At 41.4% G+C, this 24,236-nt stretch overlaps 1 protein-coding gene across 3 annotated transcripts; it reads left to right on the top strand.

Annotated features, from left to right (window-relative positions):
• Positions 1-1,644: 1,644 nt before the first annotated feature.
• Positions 1,645-20,348, top strand: gtpbp3 (GTP binding protein 3, mitochondrial). Of its 3 annotated transcripts, none has more exons than XM_049587692.1 (11): positions 1,645-1,946; positions 2,590-2,852; positions 3,393-3,479; positions 4,277-4,359; positions 6,199-6,318; positions 10,918-10,990; positions 11,955-12,098; positions 14,439-14,604; positions 16,674-16,804; positions 18,648-18,834; positions 19,315-20,348. In XM_049587692.1, exons 1-11 carry the CDS (start codon positions 1,888-1,890, stop codon positions 19,544-19,546), a joined length of 1,545 nt encoding a protein of 514 aa, XP_049443649.1. In that variant the 5' UTR covers positions 1,645-1,887; the 3' UTR covers positions 19,547-20,348. The 3 variants fall into 3 exon arrangements, with proteins under 3 accessions (XP_049443649.1, XP_049443650.1, XP_049443648.1); XM_049587693.1 differs by having other exon boundaries at positions 2,587-2,852; positions 18,660-18,834; XM_049587691.1 differs by having other exon boundaries at positions 2,587-2,852.
• The last annotated feature ends 3,888 nt before the right edge of the window (positions 20,349-24,236 follow it).

Raw genomic sequence — 24,236 nt, 5'->3', positions numbered from 1 at the left:
ACAAACATAAATCTGTCAGTTAGTAAAACATACATGTATATTTTTTGTCATAAATGGCACAGTGTGCAGTTTAACAACCAGTGGCAGTGTTGTTAAACTGCATGCATGTGTGTGTGTGCGTGTGTTTAAAGAGGGTGGAAGTAATTTGTTCCTAACAAAGAGGATTTGATCATCTATAATAAGATCAATCACCTGATTAACATTCATATTGGTATATCATTTTGGTCAGAAGTGAGAGAGATGTTTGTGTATTGGTGGTGCTCAACAGCTATGAGGTGGCAGCTGTCATGCTTTGTGCACACAGCCTATAAATTATTGAGATCTCAGGTTAAAGATTGCTCCCCGGGCCTCAGGCCATGCCTCTTCGGTGTGTACACAATCTATCTCCTTGGCCAGCCCTCCTGGATGCCGTGTGTCACCGTACAGCCGTGCAGGCAGGCAGGCAGCCCTCCCCCTCGTATGGCTCACAGCTCAGAAGTACCTCGTCTTTGAGCAGAAATTCTGCTTACTCACCACCCTCTGGGCTGACAGCTGCAAGGAGCTGCAGTGGGACACACACACACACACACACACACACACACACACACACACACACACACACCAGTGCACATATAGCTTTTCCTCTGTGTTTTATTCCATCATATATGCATGATTTATGTAGGCCACATGTTTTCTGTTCAGGATGGACAAAATGTCAGAAACACCTGAAGATTAGCTTAAATCACAAAAACAGCTCAAACTTAAAAATAACAATTTCATCAAAATTAACACTTTGCTGTGTGAGATCGACAAGTGTTTTTTTTTTGTCCTCCTTCTGATGCTTCTTTGATCCAAATGGGCCTGTCTTTCATTTGCCAGTTTCAGAAAGCACACCGATACTACCATCTGTTTCCCCAGAGAGAGTCACTTTCCATGATCTGTCACATGCCACCCATCTAATTCTTTACAACAAGATAATAAAATGAAGAGATCTACAACTATGTTGAGGAACAAACAGGCTGATAATAATGAATTTTGCACCCCAATTTATCTGCATCTTCCCATGGAAGACAAATGAATTAATAAGAAAGACAGATAACATGCAACATGGAACATATATACAATACATCTTTCAGCAGTTAGATATATGATGTGTTATTATGCAAATCTTTTTTTGTAGCTAGGTAAAGCAATAAATAAGAACGAAGTGACAGCAATGATAAAACCGAAATGTATATTTGATTATTATCATGAGAAATTAATAAAAATATACAAAAACAAAAATAAACAAAAAAAATCCTATGGCATTTTTACTTGAAAAAATAACCTAAATGTATGATTACAATTAAAAATGATAGATTATCGAGCAAGTTGCTGATTAATTCATTGATTTTCTGCCTCTCACTACCTGATCAATTCACTTATCGTTTCAGGCCGAATAGATCAGTATCTGTACAGTCTATGATCAATACATAACAGTCGGACGGTCAGCGATGTATCGTGGAGCAACTGTAGTTACACGGACTGCATTTACCGACGCACGGTAGGCGGGACTACTAGCGGATTGGCAGGTCCTCAACAAATAGGATTCAGGAACCTGCTGCTCTGTGGAACACATCGACCAATCAGAATCAACAAAGCCAGCAACAGCCTCACCGTGGTAAATGTAAACGGTAGAGGAACACTGGATGTTGTCAATGAAACTCTCACAGAATTAAGTTTTTCTACGGTTAATAAATGGTCTTCATTTACCAGCCAACGTCACATTCATTAGTTACTACGACATTAGCTAACAGTCGAAACGGTAAACATAATGGTCTTGTTAAGGACAGAGCCGCTTTTGCTATGTCAGTCTGTAAAATCAGCCACGCCAGAAACAGCACATGAAACGTTTGGTGTTTTCCAGTGATGCTTTCATTGGTTTATCGTGGGATAAGGAGAGCTGCTGTCCACTCACTTAGGACAAGGTCTGTTACCAAAGATTACCATCTATTTCTGTATTTTGCCCACTAATGCAGAAACTATCATTCTTGTGTCTTTTCCTGAAATCTTGTTATTTAAATTGTTTTTGAAAGGATATATTTATGTTGCAGTACAAACTGTGGAGCCTCCCATAAAGGCAAAAACCAAAAGGCCATAAAAGATTATCGGACGAGTCAAAAATATAACTAAACACATCAATAAATACTGAAAAGAAATACAGAGCTTAATACTTTCCATTATCCTTACATCAGTTGGTAAATGAAAGCAAAGTTTGTATTTTTTCTTCACCACTTTATTAAATAGTCTACATCTAAACCTAATTTATTTACTCTTCTGTTTATACTTTACTAGCTCATTTTATATTTCAGCTCCTTAGTTTTTCATATTTTTTTTTTTTTTTGGTCTTGAATCATTTGTCTCCCAAATTTTCAGTTATACTTTTCTTGTCTGACAACCTTTTATAACCTTTTGTAAGTTCTGGGGCTCTGCAATATACAGAGCAGTGTATTTCTTCATATAATAGAATGTAGCATATTTGTTTAGACAACAAAAATGCATATTAGATACTTAATGACTCCATTTTTCCTAATCAGAAGTTGTGTCTTATTTTTTATGTATCTCCAGCAGAGGAACTCCACCACGCAGATTCCTGTCCACCTGTGATGGAGTCCCACTGGTTGATGCTGAGACCATCTTTGCGCTGTCATCGGGCCATGGCAGATGTGGGGTGGCTGTGATACGAGCCAGTGGACCAGCCTCAGCCACGGCTCTGAGGTGTATGGCCGGGCTCACACGCAGCCTGCCCCCTCCACGCACCGCCCTGTTACGCAGCATCACAGACCCCCAATCCAAAGAAGTGCTGGACCGCGGACTTGTGCTCTGGTTTCCAGGTCTGTTCCCTTGGACAAGTAAAAAACAAATAAGTCTGCACACAGTACATTTTATCTCATCAGAATTCGTCTTGCATCAGGTATTCATGTGTTAACATAAATGTTCAACATTACCTGTCTCAAGCAAGTTTCAAGTGTAAGTTGAATTTTATACACTCTAGATTTAACAGTAGTATAAACCGTGCTTTAGTTGTAGTAAATGGGCTAAAATATGCAAAAACTCTTCTGCCAAAAAAGGTTGTCTGCCTGTCTTGTTGTATCTTTTGGTGTACAGTGATGACACACCAGCTTAGTTGCTAAATGCTGATTTCAAGTCCAATCTGTCATGTTCAAAATGTTTTAAACAATTTGCTCTGGCTGCCATTTGAAAGTCACTAACTGACAAGTCAGAGCTGGTCGGCTTTATCTTATCACAGTATTGAACCTTGTGAATATCTGAATTTTAATGAAGGTATTCCTAAACATGCTGTTCCTTGCATATTTAAATGACTTAAAGTTGTTCACACCGTGTTGTTGTGTCTCACGTGTTCATGTTTTCAGCTCCTCACAGTTTCACAGGAGAGGACAGCGTGGAGTTCCACATCCACGGCGGCCCTGCTGTCATTACTGCTGTCTTACAGGCCTTAGGTAACATACAGATGATAGAATGTTATACAGCGTCATATAATGCAGTCTAACACACATGTAGTGTCATGTGATGCACCATCACTTTGCAGGTTATTTATGGTTTGTGTGTCTTCCCAGCCTTGACTTCCCAAACTTTAAGCCTGCATAAGTATTCTAAACGCAGTAACTGGTTGAGTCATGTGACTGTCCATCACTGTGACTTAAAAGTGAGAACTGACACATGCATTCCTATTTCTAAGATACTTATAATATGTGTTTTGGCAAGCGTGGCAATCCCTCTGTGACTGACATGTAATATTGTGCTGCAGTTCTCCTACCGGCCTGCTGGGGGGCAATGTTGTATAAATTAGAAATGTCAATAAAGGCTTGTCACCAGGCAATGTAAGGTTAATCAGGAATAATTAGATAGGAAAACATTACACTGTTGTTCACGGGGATTCTGAATAATTCTTATTTTTAAAACTAAATAAAAGGTAGTGGCAGTGTTGGTAAGATGATAACCAGCTGGTAGAGTTTAAAATGGAATATTTTGCCCCAGTTAATAGATCATGACCTACATCTACCAAATGATTTGTGCTCCCAGTTGTCTCCTGATGAGATTTGAAAAATGGTTTGGAAAACAATGAAAATGTAACCTCTTTAACCCACACAGTTGTGCCTGTTTTCATTCCAAGTAAACCCTGATTGAGACACTGACCCTCCATTTGATTCTGTTTGTGATGTGAGCATGATGCATGTCCACCTCGTGCCCCACGTATTTCATCGTGTGTGTGTGTGTGCGTGTGTGTGTTTCTCAGGAAGCGTGCCTGGCATGAGGCCTGCTGAAGCTGGAGAGTTCACGCGGAGGGCCTTTCAAGCAGGAAAACTGGGTTTAACAGAGGTGGGTCAAGAAGAGCATGTAAAAACACAATGAGACAGATTGGTGCAGACTAGCATATCAAGAGCCTCTCAGAGCAGTTTTACAGAATAAGTGTGGAATAAACAGGGTCAGAAATGAACAGGGATTTCACGTTCATGAAATGTCAACAGTGAAAATTTTCTCCTAAACAGATTTTGCCCTTTGAACACTTTTTTCATTGGCCCATCAAATATTTATGTATGAAAAAAGCTATTTGGCTTCTGTAGATGGTGATTTTTTTGTTTTCAAAAAGCAGCCAAGTATGCTGTCTTGTGGAGACAGTTCACCCCCAAATCAAGGAAGCATACTTTTCCTCTTATCTGTGGAGCTATTAATCAGTTTACATTGTTTTGGTTTGAGTCACCGAGTGTTGGAGATATCAGTCGCAGAGATGTCTGTCCTGTCTTGAATGTAGTTGAACCAGACTGTAGTTGGCTTGTGGTTTTGAAAGCGCCAGAAATATATTTGGAAAAACTTGACAGCAGTGTCTCTTTCCAGAAATCATGACCTGGTTACTCAAGATAATCCACAGACCTTGTTGTGATCAGTTTCATGTAGGATTTTTTTTTTTAACTGAACTGCATCTGCCAACCATGTCACCACACAGAAGGAAGTGTGCATCTACTCATGGACGAGAGGCTCCTGTTTATGACACCACACATTGCAAACATTATAGGCCGCCTCCTTGGCTGGGCTGTAACAGCTGTAACATTAGCTAGCTCAGTGGTGCTAGGTGAGCTAGCAGTAGATGCATGCTTACTTCTGTGCGGTGAGTTTAATTATTATTCCTACATGGAACTGCTCACAACGAGGCCTGTGGATTATCTTGAGTCACCGGGTCAGGATTCCTAGAAAGAGACATTGCTGTTGAGTTTTTCAAATGTATTAATTTTGCGCTTTGAGCACCACAAGCTGAGTGCCATAGTTCCACTATATGCAAGAGAAGGCAGTCAACTCTATGGCTGATGTCTCCAACACAAGGCAACTCACACCAAAACAATCTAGACTGATTAAAAGCACTACAGGTAAGAGGGAAAATGTGCATTTTTGTTTTGGGGTGAACTGTCCTTTTAAGCACTAATAGGGGGCTGTTTTGCATATTCTGATATGCAAATATGTTTTCTCAATTCAGTACAGTTTCTCCTGAAAATGATTAAGTTTATTTAAGTTTATTTACTTTATTAATCCCCCTGAGGGGAAATTCAATGTTTTCACTCTTCATTGTCAATTACACATAGGTCCGAAAGACGCACACATGCACAAACAGGACTTATACATGCACAAAGTGGAGAGATGTCAGAGTGAGGGGGCTGCCCTTTGGTCAGGCGCCCCGAGCGGTTGGGGGGTTCGGTGCCTTGCTCAAGGGCACCTCGGCAGTGCCCAGGAGGTGAACTGGCCCCTCTCCAGCCACCAGTCCACACTCCATATTTTGGTCCGGACAGGTACTCTAACTGGTGACCCTCCAGTTCCCAACCCAAGTCCCTATGGACTGAGCTACTGCCACCTCAAAATGCCTCATAAAGTTCCATCAAGGAGCAAAAATGCTTCCTTTGGTAAAAAATATTTTATCCTAGTAATCAGTGACAAGAAGATAAGATGTCCCTGAGAGGAAGTTTTCTTGGACATCACAGCTGCAGCACTAAGAACAGAAACAATGTCTTATTTCAGGAGACGGAGGCAATATTGCAAATCTTACACGCAGCACCACATGTTTATAAAACCGTACAATCTGTTCTGTATTCCAGAATAAAAAAATTAGTGCATAAAATGGATGAATAAAAGATATATTGTAATCATAAGTATTGTAATACCCCCTTGCAGGTGGAAGGGCTCGGGGATCTGATCCATGCTGAGACAGAGGCTCAGAGGAGACAGGCTCTCAGGCAGATGTCAGGAGAGCTGGGACGCCTTTATCAGGACTGGAGCCACAGACTGAAACGGGTAGGTTGACCTCTGGTAGAGATACTAGTAGTGTAGACAGGTTTAGCCATGATAGGGAATGCATGGTGATGTACAAACAGATGTTTGGGCTCTGGGCTTGAAGGTGTAGGTGTAGTGTGTGTGGCAGGAACTGAAGGTGTATCACTCAGGCCGGACTTCTCTCATTTTTTGGATTCATCTTGGTCTCTGGTGCTGCAAGTTGTGAAGCTGACTTTTTGCTGCCTACAAAAATTCAAGTATTTCATTGAATGTATCTGTACTGCAGAATCCTGTGTGTGTAATGATCCTCCAGTTTCTACACACTGATCAGTTTGCCTGTCGGAAGGTTATTCATGTCTGTTTCTCAGACATTGTGCCTGCTTTTTTGTTTTGTTCTCAGTCAGCTGTGGGTGTTTTTTATTTTCACCTTTTTGGACTTCATAGTGATTCACATCCAACCAGAGGTAAACAGAGAGGGCTTAAACTCTGTTCTGTCCAGTTCTGAGTTGGCTTGACAGCAGAAACAAGCCAACCTCCTGGATTTCTCCCTGGAGAGACTTTGTCCATGTTCATGTCTGACATTTCTCCGAAACTGCATCTTGGAAAGAACCTGTGTGTACTGTGCTGCAGGTCAGGCCTCAGCAGTTTCACACTCAAACAATGCTTTCTTTTTTTTTCCTCTTGTATTTCCACAGCTGAATTTCCAACACACCATTGGACGATTAATTTATGAGAATACGAGGCTTCCTGTTTTCATGTTAGCGCAGCACGTGTAGTACAATACTGAGAATCAAAATACTAGTCCATGTGATATGTGTATGTTTATCTTCACTGTAACCAAGATTGGAGAAAAACAGAGAGAAAAAACGGATAACAATTTAAATGAAACAGACAAGATTGGATTTAATTTTACTTCACGGACAAGCAACCCTCCCTGGAGTTATAACACATTGATAAATCACAGAAAGAGGGTTTCTGGTTCAATCCCAGGAGGGAGCCCTTCTGTGCAGAGTTTGCATGTTCTCCCCGTGTCAGTGTGGGTTTTCTCCGGGTACTCTGGCTTCCTCCCACAGTCCAAAGACATGCAGGTTAATTGGTGACCCTAAATTGGCCGTAGGTGTGAATGGTTGTTTGTGTCTTATGTGTTAGCCCTGCAATAGCAACCTGTCCGGGGTGTACCCTGCCTCTCACCTTATGTCAGCTGGGATAGGCTCCAGATAGGAAAACATTACAGCAACCCTCAAGAGGATAAGCGGTTACGAAAAAGGATGGATGGATGTTAAACTTCAATTAAAAGCAGGGTCTTAATTAAACGTCAGGTCCCTTTTACTGATGGGGTGTGGCTCCATATTTTGACACATAAACGCTGGTCTTAATTAGACACTGAGTCTGGTTGCCATTGATGCTGCAGAGCAGTTTTATTTTTATAGAAGTGCTTAAGGTAGCGTCATAGGCCACCCACTTAGAGACATGTCCACTTTATGTTAGTCCCATACTGTCTTGGGTGCAAACTATGCACATTTTTGCCTGCAGTGTTTCTTATTGATTTATGACTAGAAAAACTTGACGATCAGTGTTGACCTGCATCTCAAATTAATCTTCAGGTTTCCAGCTACTACTGCATATCACTTCTATGTAGCATACTGTCCTGCTATCTCTCCCAAAAGATCCCCTGCCCCCCCAAAATAGGTCTACAGTATGAGGGTCTCCAAGGCTAATTGTGTGCTACTATTTTGTCTTTTCCACCACTCTGTTGTAGCAGTGCAGCACTGATTTAAAGACATAACTGTAAAGTCAAGATCATAAAGTAAATTTCTTTGCCTTCACTTGATTTCCAATCAAAACACTGGTAAGAATTGCTCTACCTAGTTAAAATGGACTTTGAAACTGTTTTGAAATGCAAAATTATGGAATTTTAAACCTGCGATTAAAAAGAGTGTTTGACAGCCCTAGTTTAAATGTTTGTCAACACAGACATGCTACACATGATTAGCTTAGTTAGACTCTTCTCAGTTCAATCATTCAATCATCTTCATGAGACATAAAAGTATAATTCATTCAGATTTACGGAGGAAGGCCAAAGGTGGTGACTCCCTACCTCTGAAGCAGTCTTAAAGTCTGAATATTTTTCCATTTCTCAATCATTAATACACCTTTGGTCTGTAAGGGTCCACAGATCAACAGAATCAAATCGTTTTCCATAAAAATGAATCCAGGCTGTGAAATATTGTTTTAAGAGAATAAAGAGAGGTCTTGTGTTGCTGCTGTAAAATGAGCATTGTGACTCTCTCGTATTATATGTTGATGCCTGTCCCAGATATATGCCAGCTGAGTTTAGTGATTGAAGCAAATAAAAGCCCAGGCTGTTTATTAAAGTTTCACTGTACAATAAAATCCCTGTCCAGTGGACTTCGGAAATAGTAAATTCTAGAGAGCAACTTTTTCTGTGACCATAACATCCGGTTGACAGATCTATGGAGGGATCAAATTTCTTAATTTGTCAAGACACTTCCTATGCCATTGCTGTTATTACTGTTATGTAATGAGTGAAGTGGCTGAGGGGATCTGGTCTGTAACCACAACATCTCCTCTCTGTAGAAAAGCTTTGAGAATACAAACAAGTGCTTGGCAGCAGAACTGAGTCAGCTCACTGAGCTGTTAATTTGGACTTTCCTGAGGAAAGCCACCATTAAGTGTTCAAGGCTCATCTCTATTTTTGACTTTCTAAGAAGAAGATGTTTTTTAAGAAGCTCCTTTTTTATTGTAATGTGTAAGGCGGTTGTTCCATTGTCACTCAACTGACAGCCATTTAATGTGTTTTCCATCTCCGCACATCTGGCGTTGTATTGTGTTGGAGTGATTAAAGATGAATTACCAAGCACAGCTGCATATGTCTTAAGACAGGCACACAATATGACGCTGATATACTCCGTTCAACAGCATTGTTTTCTTATCTATACAGTATCCTGGACTCAGTACTGCACATAAAGATAAAGGTCAGAAAGTTAAGTTAGTCTTTATATGAAGAGAAATTAGAGTATGAGGAAGAATGAATGCAACTGTAAACTTCATGTGACCTTGGTGATGCTGAACTCTCCATACAGCTTGTGTCATATTATTTGAATGATCACACCAGGACACGTGGATAGAGGTGTTCAGCACATGATTGAACAAATCTTTAACAAATATTTAAACTGAACTGATGACACTGAATCCCCATTGTCACTGATGGCTCAGCAGCTTTTATCAGATGAACTCCCCACTGGTGACTTAGAGCACTTTCTCAGTTCAGCTGTTATACACAGTACGATAGTTCCTTAGAATATTAAAATGACCATGACAGCCACAGAAATAACAATAATCTTGTGAATCAGCCTTAATTGAGTAGCTGCTGAGCTATTGACCTAACATGCAGAGCTGTGTGGATAGTTTTTTTGCTGAACTGAACCTGACAGTTTGAACCAGCAACAAATTGAATGTACAACTGAACTGAACTTGAACTTTGGTGGGGGAGAGAACAGCAGTGTTTTTTGCTTTGCAGTCATCCAAAGCCCTGTCTATATTTTGTGTTAACTTTCTGCATATAAGTTGTTTGCGAAAGATACCTGACTCACAACATGTTGTTGTAGTTTCACATCCATTAATAAGACTTCCAAATAACCTTACTACCCTGAAATGGTAGCACATGTCTGTCTCCTTTACATTGTTTTCCTTTCAAGTGTTGTTGTGGCGGTTCAGAGCACAGGTCACTGACCGCAGATGAACAGTTCCACTCAATGGACGCAGGCCAAATCCTCCTCTGCTGTTTTGAAGAATATAGGCCAATTATCTTTCTGCACTTTGGCACTAGATCGGTCCAGGTGATCTCCCCTGAGAAACTCTGCTAAGCCGCTTGTCGGCTGCTTTCTCAGGAGTTTCCTCGTACGTGCCTTTATTTTAGACTTCTGGGAATCCCGTTCATCAGAAGTATACCATCTGTATGATGTGAGGGGTCAAACCCTCAGCTGACACCCAAACAATGCAGTTTTTTTTTTACAGTGGGCTTCCCACTTCTGTGAATGCATTAAAGTATGGGAATCTGACACTTCCTGTTTTTGTGTGGCTATACAACTATTGTGTTTATGTTCGGCGTGTCAATCAAGATACTGATCAGTGCTATGGTAGAAATGCTGTAGATTGTCCCCCTCTGTATTCTAAATAGTTTCAGATACCACACAAAGATAATTTCCAATTTCCTCTGACTAAAAGGGCGAGGGTGTAGTCAGTAGTATTTGCAGTATTTTATTTATAAATTGTTTCAACACTTTATAATCCTTTGGATAAATACAGCATGCTGTACACAGGTATCACAGGTGGTAATATGTTCATGTTAGCAGCTGCGGCACCAGCACAGAAACTGCACAGTGCATTGGCGGCCTGTTTACCTTTACTCACATTTTCTGTGCTGGCTGCCCACATTTCAACACTGCAACATGCAAATAAAATATAAAAATATTGAAAAAATGAGCTTAATTTTCAAGACCCTCAATTATTGATGTTTTCAAGGGTTCCAAGGTGTAAATTTCACATACTCATTTCAGCCTCTTCCCTTCTCTCCTCTCTGCTTTGTGTGTCTCACAGTGTCTGGCTCATGTTGAGGCCTTCATAGACTTCAGTGAGGATGAGCTCATCGAGGACGGGGTCTTAAACCAAGGTATGTGTACACTTTGTCCTCCTTTTTACCAGAGAAAAATAACAGGACAGTCATCCCTTGGGTTTTCAGAGGGCTCAGTTTCTCTCTGAAGAGAGAGGCGTCCAGCTTGCTTTCCTGTTTGGATCTTCAGCTTGCCACCATGTGTGTGTGTTTGCTGCGCTGTGGTGAGCAGCCATAGACAAACTGCTTAAAGACAATTTCCTTTTAGGAAGTGTGGAGAGAAGGCCAGGGGGGACAGTAGAGGCATTCGTCTTGCCTTCAAAGCCAACCTGACACGTCCCTCACAGGAATAGTGCTGTCAGCAGCATCGTACAGTCCAACTGTTCTCTCTGTGCCCAGGTTTCCCATGCTCGCAGTGTATGTGAGTCTCAGTGTGTGTGTGTTTGTGTGTGAGGGATGCCCCCCCTGAGTCTGTCGCCTGCTGTCTGGCACTGGCAGAGCTGTTCAGAAGCCTCAGATGTTGTGAAGTTTCGACACAATAACATCTGGGAACTGTTGTTTATTTTGGGTGGCACGGAATGCAGGCTCACGCCTCAGAGTGGCAAATAATAATAGACTCATTTCCAAAAATAGAAAACGTGGCATAAATACTCTCCATTGTCCATGTTTTATGTTATATCTGAAGTTTTCTTATGTCTTATCTCAATTCATCCCAAGTTGGATGAATTCATTTATTGAGTAAATCAAGATTCTCAAGTTTACGTGTTTTCCGCTATATAGAAAGTAAGTATTGTTGATTCATTGTGTTGTCAAACGCATTTTTCCGCTTTAGTCACTTGCGGAAAGAGACAGTTCCATGACCCATTTTTCGTCCAGACAGACGGTGTCAGACACCAGACAGGCTTTCTTATCCTTCAAAGGACACAAATTCCCGTCACAAGGCCAAGAAAGTGAAGTTGAATATGAAACCTTCGTCACTTCCTGTTCCCTTCTCTGTCGTTATCTCCCTCTTACACCCCCGCAGTGGACAGATCAGTGTGTGATCTGCAGGCTGAGATGGAGAGCCACCTGAAGGATGAGAGGAGGGGCGAGCGGCTACGCAGCGGAGTCCAGGTGGTCATCGCAGGAGCCACCAATGCAGGGAAAAGTAGCCTCCTCAACACACTCTGTAAGAGAACCAAAAAAACAGTGCACACACACACACACACACACACACACACACACGCCGTGAAGGGATTAACATTAAATATGGCTTCCTATCTGTAAAATACAGACTTTACTTTTGAATCATACTGCTGTCTGCCATGTTTTGGGAGGGGATGAAGGCAACATCTGTCACACTATAAGCAGCATGGACTCAAAACATTTTGTGAAATGTGTGTTATTCATTAAAATGCAAATACTGTGTTCCATGCACAGAATAAAGCAGTATGAAAGGAGATATATGAGGCTGGCGTATTAAGTGACCTTCATATCTGAGTTCTGGGGTTCAGTTTCAATCAAACGACAAACTCTCCCTCCGCAGATGGAGTTGTAGATGATCAAATTTCCATTTTTCTTTGCACCTTTGTTTCACATTAGTGGAAACTCCAGTTACTGTTAGGGGAGCCAACATTTTCATGTGAAAGGTCAAAGGCATCCGTCCAAATTGTTGTAGATATTATAATAATATCTTCATGTAATCTAATAATCACAACAACACGCCATCCGCGCAGACTAGATCCTGCTCTTGGCACACATGAATTACAATATTTTGGCTTCCGCGTACAGATGTGATTGCTTCCGATTAGATTCTGGCCGCCAGATGATATCAGACTCCTAGTCTGCTTTAAATTGCAACTGATTGTGTAGCTATGTTAATAAAGAAATATGTATTTACATATACATTTAAACACATCAGTGTTTGAAATGCATGAAATGCAAATTGCAGCGTTTCAGTTTTCTCACTGTAAATCAGTTGTTTATCCACGTTTGGTGTCAACCTAATGAACCCCTTGTTTATGGCCTGTGGTTATGTTTGTTTAGGATATCGTATCCTTAAATCAGTTAGAATCACTCTATATAAACTATCCAAAGTGGGGGCTTGGCAGGGTCTCCTCACAGCTTCCTATCAGAATAATAGACATATTTATCAAACTTCAGATAAAATCCTGTTATCATTTCCTCTTCTGATTAGTCTTCCCTCTGGCTCAGGCTCACACCCAGCCAGCACAGACAAGTATTGATGAGCTGGCAGCGTCATGTGACGTGGGTAATGTGGGTGTGGTCAGACAAGTTCTTGAACAAAGAAAAAAGAAACAATGGCAAAATATGCCTATAGCTGAGGCTGCCAGAGTGCAGCTGATGTGTCGAATGGTTGATAGGGTAGGCCAATATTTGATTATCACAGAAAAATTCAGCTTGATGTAGGAAAAACAAGCTTGAAGCATTTTACAGATTATGTCTTGATCACATGAATCATCCTGGGTGGCAGACTTGCAGCCAAATTGTTCAATATTAAAATGTTAATATTCTTGTAACAACCAAAAAGTATGGGTTTTTTTTCTTATAATAATGACACCAACTTTTGCAAAACAATTAAACGACATGGGGTAAGAAATAAACTACTTTTAGAGGGATTCATTTTACAATTTAAAGGGATAGTTTGCAGATTTTCAACCAGCTTTATATCAGTGCAAAGTGGGTAGACTCTGTAAATGAAGTCCAGTAAACTTCCCTTCATCTTACCAGCGCTCAGATCTCCCTGCTCATCTCTCAGCTCAAAACACGTCATCCAGCAGGATTTCACTGGCTCCAGAGCTGTTGCTCGAACCACATATTGTATATCCACATTTTCATATGCCTGCCACCATGGACTCAAAGAGTGTAGAAGTGCATCAAGACAGAGACCCACCCCTCTCTCTTTCTCTCTCTCAAATGCAAACCAAACTTAAGATAAGAGATAAGAGATAAGATACACCTTTATTGATCCCATAATTGAGAAATTCCAAATTCAGAACTTCAATCAAATAGTAAAACTAGGTATCGCTAGGTATGGCTTCAGAAATATATTTTAGTGCATTGGTTCCCAACTGGTGGGTTGCAGTCGAAAAGTGGGTCACTGGTCCATTCTGAATGGACATTTGGGTCTTACAAATAATTCTAGTGATATTCTATATTTTTCTTGCAGTCAACAACTCCCATGAAACAACCAAAAACAACCATGAATTTATCCTACTAACAACAACTGTGTGCGTAGCCAAAGTCTGATACATACTAATCCGCAGCTGAAAATAGTCCCCAACCATTACACTGTTTACTTATGTTTTAATAATGTTGGCAGAGAGAGACAACTGTAGCGTAAATGGAGATGATAATTTTCTGTACAAACGAATGGGCATGAGGCTGACACAGACAGAGTGAGAAGGTTTGGAGAGTCAGGCTAACACATTGTTTTTCTTGGGATTTTCTGACACTAAGAAAAAAATACAGTATTGCCAACTTTATCCTTTAACCTTTTTATACCCAGGCCAGAGACCTGCAGCCATTGTGTCTCCCATTGCTGGCACCACCAGGGACATAGTAGAGACAGCACTGGACATCGGTGGATTCCCCGTCCTCTTGAGTGACACAGCCGGCCTCAGAGAGAGCCCAGACGTTGTGGAAAGGGAAGGAGTCCGCCGAGCTCGAGAAAGGTACGGGAAGGAAGAATTTTTATTTTGACTATTCCAAAAAGCATTTTATCTCAGTTTCCTGCTTTGAAGATTTAAAGAGACAGATCAAAAACAAAATTAACGCTGGTATTTGGAACACTGGCGAGAGCCACAGGACTGTGGTACACGTGTGTAATAAATAGATTGCTGCCTCAGCGACTGTTCACATGTGTATAATAAAACACAAAACAAATTAATACGTCCTTGAAAACAAAGAAAGGAAGAAATAAGTCTTTTTTTCCCCCTCCTGTACATCATGTCATGTTTTTGTAATGTCTATGTAACCTCCAGAGTTTATATTATTGCTGAGCCATAGTTATAAATACATGGGACAAACACTCCCAGGAGGTTGCGTAATGAAGAGCCTCCTTTCCTTATTCTAGAGTATTTACTATTGAGAGGTTCTTCATGTGAGAATGGACATATATGGCAATTCACTGACAGCTGCTTCCACTGTTTACACCCCAGATGAATAGCAGTACTTGTAGCACTCGTCATCACTGCTTTATCATATATAAACAGACAACCAGAGGAATGGGCACATACAGATGTTATTACATCATCGTTTGTACACAGACACAAATATGATTTATTGCATTATTTATGGTGTTAGAAAGCTGTAGGACATGTAACAACCCACCTGCTATTGTTTAGTAATTGATTTGAAGGTGAAAGTAAAGTTTCCATGACTTCAGCAAATATTTTGTAGAAATTATGACAACTTTCAAGCCAAAAAAACAGAACAAAAACAAATGTCAATTGTTTCCCAAAGTACTCGTGTTCTTGGCAGGGAGCTGAAGCATCAACAGTTAGGTGTTACATCACTCCATGTGACCAGTGTCAGTGAGATCTGTGGTAGTTTCAGATTTACAGCGATTCACCGCACCTTTTCAGTGGGAGAGAATACTGTTAAAAATCTATCTCATTTAAGAAAATGAAAAAAAAAAAAAATACAGAATGATGACTCTTCAAAATTGTTTGGTGATACATGTTGCAGGAAATCGGATGCAAAACATCAATGAAAATCCTAATGAAGATACAAGTACAAAAACACCATCTTCAGAGCAGACATACTGTGATTCCTTTACAGTTTGTTTAAATTATTCGGGTGACCGGGTGGCTCTGTAGGAAGGGTGGGCAGTTTGTGCTCTAGGGGGAAATTTCTGCACAGGTCAGGGGGTCATGACCTGGGTCACTACAGGAAGGACGCGGTAAGTACAAGCATCCGCTGATGCTGCTAACCACACAGCAGGACAAAGGTGCAGGAGTGTTTAAAGTGAATACCATTAAGATGAGTTAATTAGAAATATCCCTGCCATCACCCACAGCATTTATGGGACACACTGTAACATTTTCTGAAACAAAACAGCCAGGCATCTGTTCAGGGGTGTCTCACCGATGTATAACCTGGAACTGCTGCAGTTGCTGAAAACATAACACAGCATTTCTAAGGACTTGACTGCCACATGAGCTGAGTATTATAAAAGTGCAATAGACTATGAAGTGTAAGATTATCCGAGTCACCCAAAAATCTCAATTGGTTCTAAACAGCCACCATAGACATCTTTTCCATGTCGAATAGCTCTGTTGGGCTCAACTTAAGTATGATAAATGCGAGGGGCATGAATGTGTGTAACAAATGTCAATCCATCCAACATTTTTGAGATATTTCAATGTGGACCAAAGTGGCGAACAAATCAACTGACCTCAGGGCCACACAGTTAGCGCTAGCACACAAACATAGGTAGTGGTGGTATGATGATGAAAAAAAAGGTAGAAGTATTTACTTTTCCAAGGGCAGTTGGATCAGTTTAGAAAATGTAAGTATAATGCAGCCTGAGAAAGGATAGGTGTGTCATAATATAACACAAGAATTTAAGATATCTAGTCTGAAATAATGTCTGTGCTTTGATCAGTACACCAATTTTCTGTCTGTGGATATGTTCCATTTCATATACAGTGTAAATTTATGAGTAAAAGTCTTTTTCTTTTCTTTTTTTTTTCCTTATCATATCTCATCATATTATCTGAGGTTGCTTTCTTTTTTCCAGAGTGCAACAGGCAGATCTGACCCTGGTGGTTGTGGACTCTTCTCAGCTCCCCTCTGATGCACAGAAAGCTGCAGACTTCCTTCAGTGGTACCTCAGGAGTGTCCTGCCCACAGAGGAGCAGCCTGAGACAGGTATGATATCTTAGCCTCATGTGCTCCTGCTTCACCTCGACAGTCAGTGGCTCTTGCAGTTATATTTTGGCATCTTAAAGGGATAGTGCACCCAAAAATGAAAATTCAGCCATTATCTACTACTCACCCTCATGCCAAGGGAGGCTCTGGTGAAGTTTTAGAGCCCTCACATCCCTTCCGGAGATCGGCGGGGGGAGCGGCTAGCACACCTAATGGCTGACGGCGCCCCAGACTAACGTCCAAGAACACAAAATTGAAACCACAAAATATCTCCAACATGCTGATCCGTAGTGATCCAAGTGTCCTGCAGCCCCAACATAAAAAGTTGTTACGAAAAACGTCATTTGAACTCACTGTAGTCACAGTCACTGTGTTTTTAGCCTCACTGTAGCCTGTAGCTCTGACTGCTTCTCTGTGCTCCGCGCTCACGTGTGCACTTGCGCGAGACCAGCAAAAGCACAAGCTTTGCTTACCCATGTTTACATCACGTGACCGCAGGTGCACCGCAGGGAGAGACAACAGTAACCACATATCCGAGACCAACGCCATTGTCCGCCTGAACTACGGTAGAAATGAATGACTTACTCCTCTGAAAGCCTGCCATCTGGTCCTGCGGGCCTCTGCCTTTTCTTACAGTTGATCTTGGGGAAGTAAAAAAAATGTCTCCAGAACACCACGGGTCAGTAGTGCTGGAAACTCAGGGTGATCGGTGATGCATGGTCTCTGAAGAGCAGCAGTCTCATTAGTACTGATGTCCAGATTCTCAAGTGCAGGCATCGCCAATTCCCAGTCTGAGCAGCAAAGACTTTCATCATCCGTTGGCATTGCTTTGCATTTGAAACAACTACACCACCAGGTTTCCAGTGCTTGACTCCGGTATTCTGCGGCTGGCTGAGGGTTAGGCTCATGAGCTGTGGTGGCTGCTTCGTCTAGTAGCCTGAGTTCCGCGTCCGTATACTCGGGCTCAAAGAAATGCGGCTTAACAAAGAAATGCTGTTCCTCCTCAAGTTCAAAGTCTTCAGACATGTTGGGCTGTCCTTTGCTAAAAGACCATAGTGCAAATTATCTTTTAGCTGCTGTGGTTACCGTTGTCTCCCCCTGCAGTGCACGTGTCACGTGATATAAACACGGGTAAGCAAAGCTCATGCTTTCGCTGGTCTCGCGCAGGCACGCACACGTCAACACAGAGCACAGAGAAGCAGTCAGAGCCACAGGCTACAGTGAGGCTAAAAACAGAGTTCATATGACGTTTTTCAAAACAACTTTTTATGTTGGGGCTGCAGCACACTTGGATCACTATGGATCAGCATGTTGGCAATATTTTGTGGTTTCAGTTTTGTGTTCTTGGACGTTAGTCTGGGGCGCCGTCAGCCATTAGGTTTGCTAGCCGCTCCCCCCACGATCTCCGCAAGGGATGTGAGGACTCTAAAACTTCACCAGAGCCTCCGTCAGCATGAGGGTGAGTAGATAATGGCTGAATTTTCATTTTTGTGTGTACTATCCCTTTAAGTACAATAAAGTTAATATGCATGGTACACTTACAGTCTCAGGTGGCAAAATTTCCCCTTTAAATAACTTTTTAAAGTGATATTATCTATACATGTAACTAGAAATTAGAATGCTTAGTTGTTTGCTTCTCAGCTTATTTATTGTGACACCAGTTGCTCACGTACAGCTCCATCCTGTATTATTGAGCTGCTGGGGAGTAATTCAAGGACTGAGAGTATATGCTGCAACCTAAGCCACCAAGAGTGATCAAATAGAAATCTCAGTGCCTGAGGGAGTAATAGTCAATTCATTAGTGACTGATCAACATTTTCATTTCCTTCTGTTCTTACCACAGTATTTCCTGCAGACAGGTTTCTCCTGGTGCTGAATAAAACTGACCTGTTGCCTCAGGAGCAGAGGCTGAAGCTGAATGGGGAGCTGATGCGGGTCTCTGGACTCCCTCCAGTTTGTCTGATCTCTTGCCACACGAATGACGGACTGCAGGACTTCCTCACAGTGCTGCACAGCAGTGTCAAGACTCTGTGAGTGTCTACAATATATCATGTTTTGTTGACCCAGGGCAAAGACTGCATGTCTCATTTAAATGTTGTACCAGAAAGATTGAATTCTTCTGTGATGCATTTATACGAACCAAAATTTATGTCAGCGTTGATAAATTAACCTGTTACTGATCATAACAGGCTTCCAGAAACATCTTTATATAACCCTTCACTGATGTTTTGCAGTTTCCTTGTTTTTAAGGCTCGTTTTAACTAATTTATACCAAAGATTAACTAGTTTTCTGAGGTTGATTGGTTCAGACTGATGTAGCTGTGGCACACATTGCTGTCTGCCGCAGTGTCTTTTCTGATGGTACCACTACCACAGAGATTTTCAAATCCTTCTCTATACTGTAGATAAAAGAATGAAACAAAAATATTGTGCTGCAAATGTTTTCCACCCTTTCCAAAGTACAAAATAATGACCATCTGATTCATTTTGTTATCTAACTTCCTCTTGAGGTGTGGAGACCCTTTGTCTGGTGCTCCCACCCTGACCCAGGCCCGCCACAGGGCCCACCTGCAGCAGTGTTTTACGGCCCTGGCTCAGTACCAGCGCTACCGCGATATCGACCTCGCTTTGGCAGCCGAGGGTGTCCGGCTGGCTCTCACCAGCCTGGGCCGGATCACTGGACGTGTCGGGGCAGAGGAGATCCTGGATATCATCTTCAAAGACTTCTGCATTGGAAAATAGTCAGATGAGCATTCTTGTGTGGTCCCAGTGTATCAGTAAAGAAAACGGACAAAAAGGGCACCGCCTCGGCGCTATGCCAGGCTTCGAGGCACAGCAAATTCATGTTCTTGGCTGCAGGATCACTCTGCTCCCGAGACACAGAAATTGTTGTTTTCAGCAGATGCTATTTAACAGAGTGAAATAGTTTTAACGTGAGGACAGGTGCCTCGGAGGCCCTGTGTGCCGGACAAGTCTTTGGCAAGTCTTGAGTAATAATTTAAAAATAGCTTCTCAGAGCCTTTGATAGGTGAACATTGGGCTCTTGGGTCACAACATAACAGCCAAGATCATTTTAAATTAAGCCGGCTTCCGACCTCTGCAAGGTCAGAGACTTTGGATGTTTACTTGTACTGCAGGACAATGAGGATTTTTTTTTTTTTTTTGGAGGAGATATCATTTCAGCTGCATCCATTTATGTGTGTCTGTTCTTTAAATGCACTATTTGTTGTGTTATATATGCAATTATGTGTCGTCTGTGCATACTTGTATGCAGTAGACACAGGCTGCAACTTGCTTGAGAGCACTGTTGGGATTAATTGGTTATCCCAATAGTTTTTGCAGCAACTAGAAATGTAACTAATTCATTTTTCAAATAAATAATGCAATAACACTTATTGCATTTTAAGTGGGTTTGTTGCTCCCTACTTTTGTTTTGATCATAGCAGGCAAACAGAGCCAATTCCCTGGATTTTTTTCCAGTTATGATCTAATGCCACACGTAGTGGTGTGTGTGTGTGTGTGTGTGTGTTTGAGTGAGAGAATGGGAGACAGCTGCAGGGGAAGAGAAGGTGAGAAGTGGACTATTGCATGCAATCCTTCTGTAAGTAATTAATAACTTTAAGTTATTCAGAATGCCACGGCTAGACCTGCTGATTGATCAGCACATCACTAGTCACTCAGCCTTACGGTGACGCAAATATGCTGTGAATCATTCAATCAGCGCTGTCGCTGTACTCAGTGGCCGACAGTTTAGGGGATTTGAGCTTGCCCTATATAGGAAATAGGGACATTATTTTCCCTCCTTGATATCAAGGTCAAAAATGCCTATAGCTGTGAGTTGCAGTCTGGTTGCAGGATTTGAATTACTGTTTAGGTTAAAAAGAAAACACCTCACCATTTTTTCCATTTTACTCTGCTTATTGTAACTAATTAATACTTTTCAGTAACTTGCACAATACTGCTAGAAAGTCACATATATTTCATTATGAAAAAAAAGAAATTATGTGTGACCATTTAGAATTTAGACCACAGAGCAAATCTTAGAAATGAGGGTCGATTATCTTTAAATCTCAATTTTTTTTAATCAATTAATTATTTATTTTTTTTACATCTAGGATGCAGTGCAGCAGGCCGTAAGCCCAATATTAACATTTAGTCGAAACGTCTTGGGTTCAATTTTGATTTTATATCATACCCTTTTCTCTCTGTCCTCCATTTCTACACTGTCCTCTGGCAAAAATGCCAAAAACATACAACAAAAGTTGTAAAGACAAATGTGTTAGATGCCTGTTTATACATCGAACAGTTAGGGCGCGATATCACCATTGTGTTTCAAGTAAAGACACATCAAGCACTTGGTTGCAGGCAATTTTAATGGCGTCACACACCACATTACACACTACACATGTTCATAATACCCATATTACACGAGACAAGTATTATCTGAAGATTGAAGTGATGATGTCTAATTTCTGATTTATTCCAAGTAAATCACATTTTGAGTCCAGCTCTAGCCGTCAAACACAATGTCTTATAAATACGGTCTTTAGAGAGAGTCAGAGTGACCTAGATCCCCTCTCTGCTCTGTGGGAAAGGGACGTTTTCAGAGGCGATGCTCTTTGTTCCCTTGTCAATCTGGCCTCGATCAAATATTTATGTTTCCTCGTTGAACTCCTCACCCTTCTTCCCCAGTTGGTTTCTTCTCTCCCAGTCTCTGACGACAGTTGCCCTGCTGTACAGCAGCATAACTGCCCGTCTCGCTGCCTTTTTGTCTCTCTCCGCTTCGTTTCTTTCTGCTACCTGACCTTTCCTCTTTCCGCACTGCCCTGTCAGCCTTTTTGTCCCCCTTTCATGTTCACCCTGATTAATTACCACACGGAGGTAGGGGGTGGTGGGGGGGTTAAGCTAAAAGTGGGACTTGCTGTCATAGAAATTAGTGGCAGTAAATTTTGGAGCCTGGTTTGTTTTTGAAGTGGTGCCCGTGTGTGAAGTCCTTTGAATCATAATGTTTACCAAATGTGTGGATAGTAACTGCCAGCACAGTACCAGAGTTTGTAAACTGATACAGTAGCAAAACAGTCCTTTTTTTCGACTTTAAGGATTGGCTCCATAATTTGTAGAGACCTTCACAGTTTCCTTAATTCTAATGTGATCCTCTGACTTTTCGTCGAGCACCACCGCAACGTGCATATTTGTGGGTTTTAATCAACATGTGCCCCTCAGAATGTATCAGTTTTGGTGATCCCTTAACGTTTATTCGAGCACCATCATCAGGTCAACATTTTGAACGGTCCAGTACTATAAAAATAATGACACTCTCATCAGCCTCAACTGTACTTGTGTTTCATGCCAATTAACCCCCTCGCTAAGTCCCTGGTAAATCGTAACATATCGGGCCGGCTCAGACCAAGGTCTGACAACAACACAGCTGTGCTCCATTGACTCTAATGCAGTCGTTTCAGAGTTCCTTCATTTTCAGGCTGGTTTTGTGGATTTGGAGCTAAATGTTGTGCCTGGGGCACGTCGTGTATTAATGATACTCGTTACCTGGAGAGGTTGGAAAAAGATAAGCGTTTCTTCCCTGTTCCAAAACCAAAATCAGACCCTGAAAAGTGTCGGGTTAGCTAGCTAGCTACTGAAGATATAGCCTACTGAATGTATACACATGCTGCTTTTGCTTTTTAATGATTATAACAGTGAATAAAGGCCAACCCTGCTGTACAGGAACCAGTGACGGGAAGCAGGGAAACTTTACTGATATTCAACCAGCTGTGTGTCATCGCATTGTGTGCAGATTGACGTTGTTTGACTTCCCCCGGAGATCCCTTCCTGTCCGGCAGCGGAGGTGCAGGTGCTGGCAGCCAAACGCCATTCATTGGCACACACTGTGGTGCCACACAGCTGGTTCAGTATCAGCAAAGTTTCCCTTTATATTCATTGTCTTGTGTGACGATCAGCAGTGATGTGGTGGTTCATTTTTACACTGTGATCTGTAGCCTATAGTTCGGCTTTAGCTTCTAACTATCTTTGTCTTTTTAACCTGTTGTTGCTGCTGAGTCAGTTTGACGTCCTGGATATATCCTTCAAACACAGACTGTAGACCCCTCTGTCTGCTTCTCTCTGGAAACACTGTTTTATTGTTCCAAAAATATGATAATATTTCTTCTTCAGTGCAGTTAGATACAGAGTGGGCTCCATGCTTACTCTGACAGCTTGTTGGACCATCATAAAGGGGCGGGGCTTAGCGAAACGTCAATTAGCAATTGTTAGCATGCTACATATAACATAGACAACATATAGATATGAACATTAACCCTGCTAAACATCAACATGGTAGTATTTCCTTAACAGAAGTAGCCAAACAAGAACCTTTTTTTATTTAATTAAATCTGGAACAACCTGATTAGAGAATAGGTACAACAACATGATTTGACAGATTGTTGTTGTGTCTATATTTAAAGACACAATGAGTTATATAAAAAAGTAAAATAAAAAAAAGTTTTTGGACAAAACCAGAAAGATGTAAGACACAGATTAATGCTCATCACTCATCCCACTCTTGTCTTCATTCTTGAACGTGATACAGCCAACGTTTGTGCCACGATAAAGTTCACATTTGACTAATGAGCGGTACTTTTAACTTTCTGTCTGCCACTTTCCTGTAGTTATGATAAATGACTGTCCTGAGATGCGAGGCTGACGTAGCCAGGTCTAGTACAGATAGTTCCACCCTGTACCCATTTGACTAGAAGTCAGGCTGTGTGTGTGTGTGTGTGGGAGGTACACATAGGATGAAAAATATTTCATGTTAAACAAAGGATTTCCTGAGGACAGGAGGCAGACTGACTCACCTGTAACACTCACATCCATCACTGCAGCCAGACTGGGAGTTTATCCTCGTGTAGTTTCTTATGCAATATTTGTTCTGTCGAAATAAACATATTTTTTCCATGGAGTAAAGTTGTTGAGATATCACTGATGCACATTCATTGCCACAGTCTCCATGAAAACCTAGATTCTGTTCTGTTCCAGAGATATCAGATTTCATAGTGTGGGAAATTAAACACTCAAATGAGCTGATGGAGAACAACATTGGTAAAAAAGTAATCATGAGGAGTGGGTAGGTCAGCATATATAAACGTGTTCTATAAAGACTTAGGAATATGATCAGTCATTTTAATTTATAAACAAATTCCATCATTTAAATGTTGGAAAGGTTGTCAGTTTATGCCCTCCACCACTGATGCTGATACTATTAAAAGGGCTGCATTTCATGTCAGGTTCAGGGACCGCAATAAATTCTTCTGAGGGCCACCATACGGCTCCTGGGCTGCACTTTGAGAGACTGTGTGTGACTTTTTTATGACTTTTTGTGCCGTAACATTTTACCGTGACTGTTTTAATGACATTTCGTTGACACTCTGTAGCTTAC

This window comes from Epinephelus fuscoguttatus, linkage group LG10 (genome assembly GCF_011397635.1).
Source record: "Epinephelus fuscoguttatus linkage group LG10, E.fuscoguttatus.final_Chr_v1".
NCBI lineage: Eukaryota > Metazoa > Chordata > Actinopteri > Perciformes > Serranidae > Epinephelus > Epinephelus fuscoguttatus.
The sequence above is the reverse complement of the archived record's forward strand: the minus strand, read 5'-3'. Positions and strand labels throughout refer to the sequence as shown.

Bases quoted from the DNA above. Each gene is read 5' to 3' on its own strand.
- gtpbp3 (XM_049587691.1), top strand. From the start codon at position 1,888: ATGCTTTCATTGGTTTATCGTGGGATAAGGAGAGCTGCTGTCCACTCA. The intron at 2,853-3,392 runs GTCTGTTCCCTT...TCATGTTTTCAG, and splicing joins ACTTGTGCTCTGGTTTCCAG to CTCCTCACAGTTTCACAGGA. The intron at 18,835-19,314 runs GTGAGTGTCTAC...CTTCCTCTTGAG, and splicing joins CACAGCAGTGTCAAGACTCT to GTGTGGAGACCCTTTGTCTG.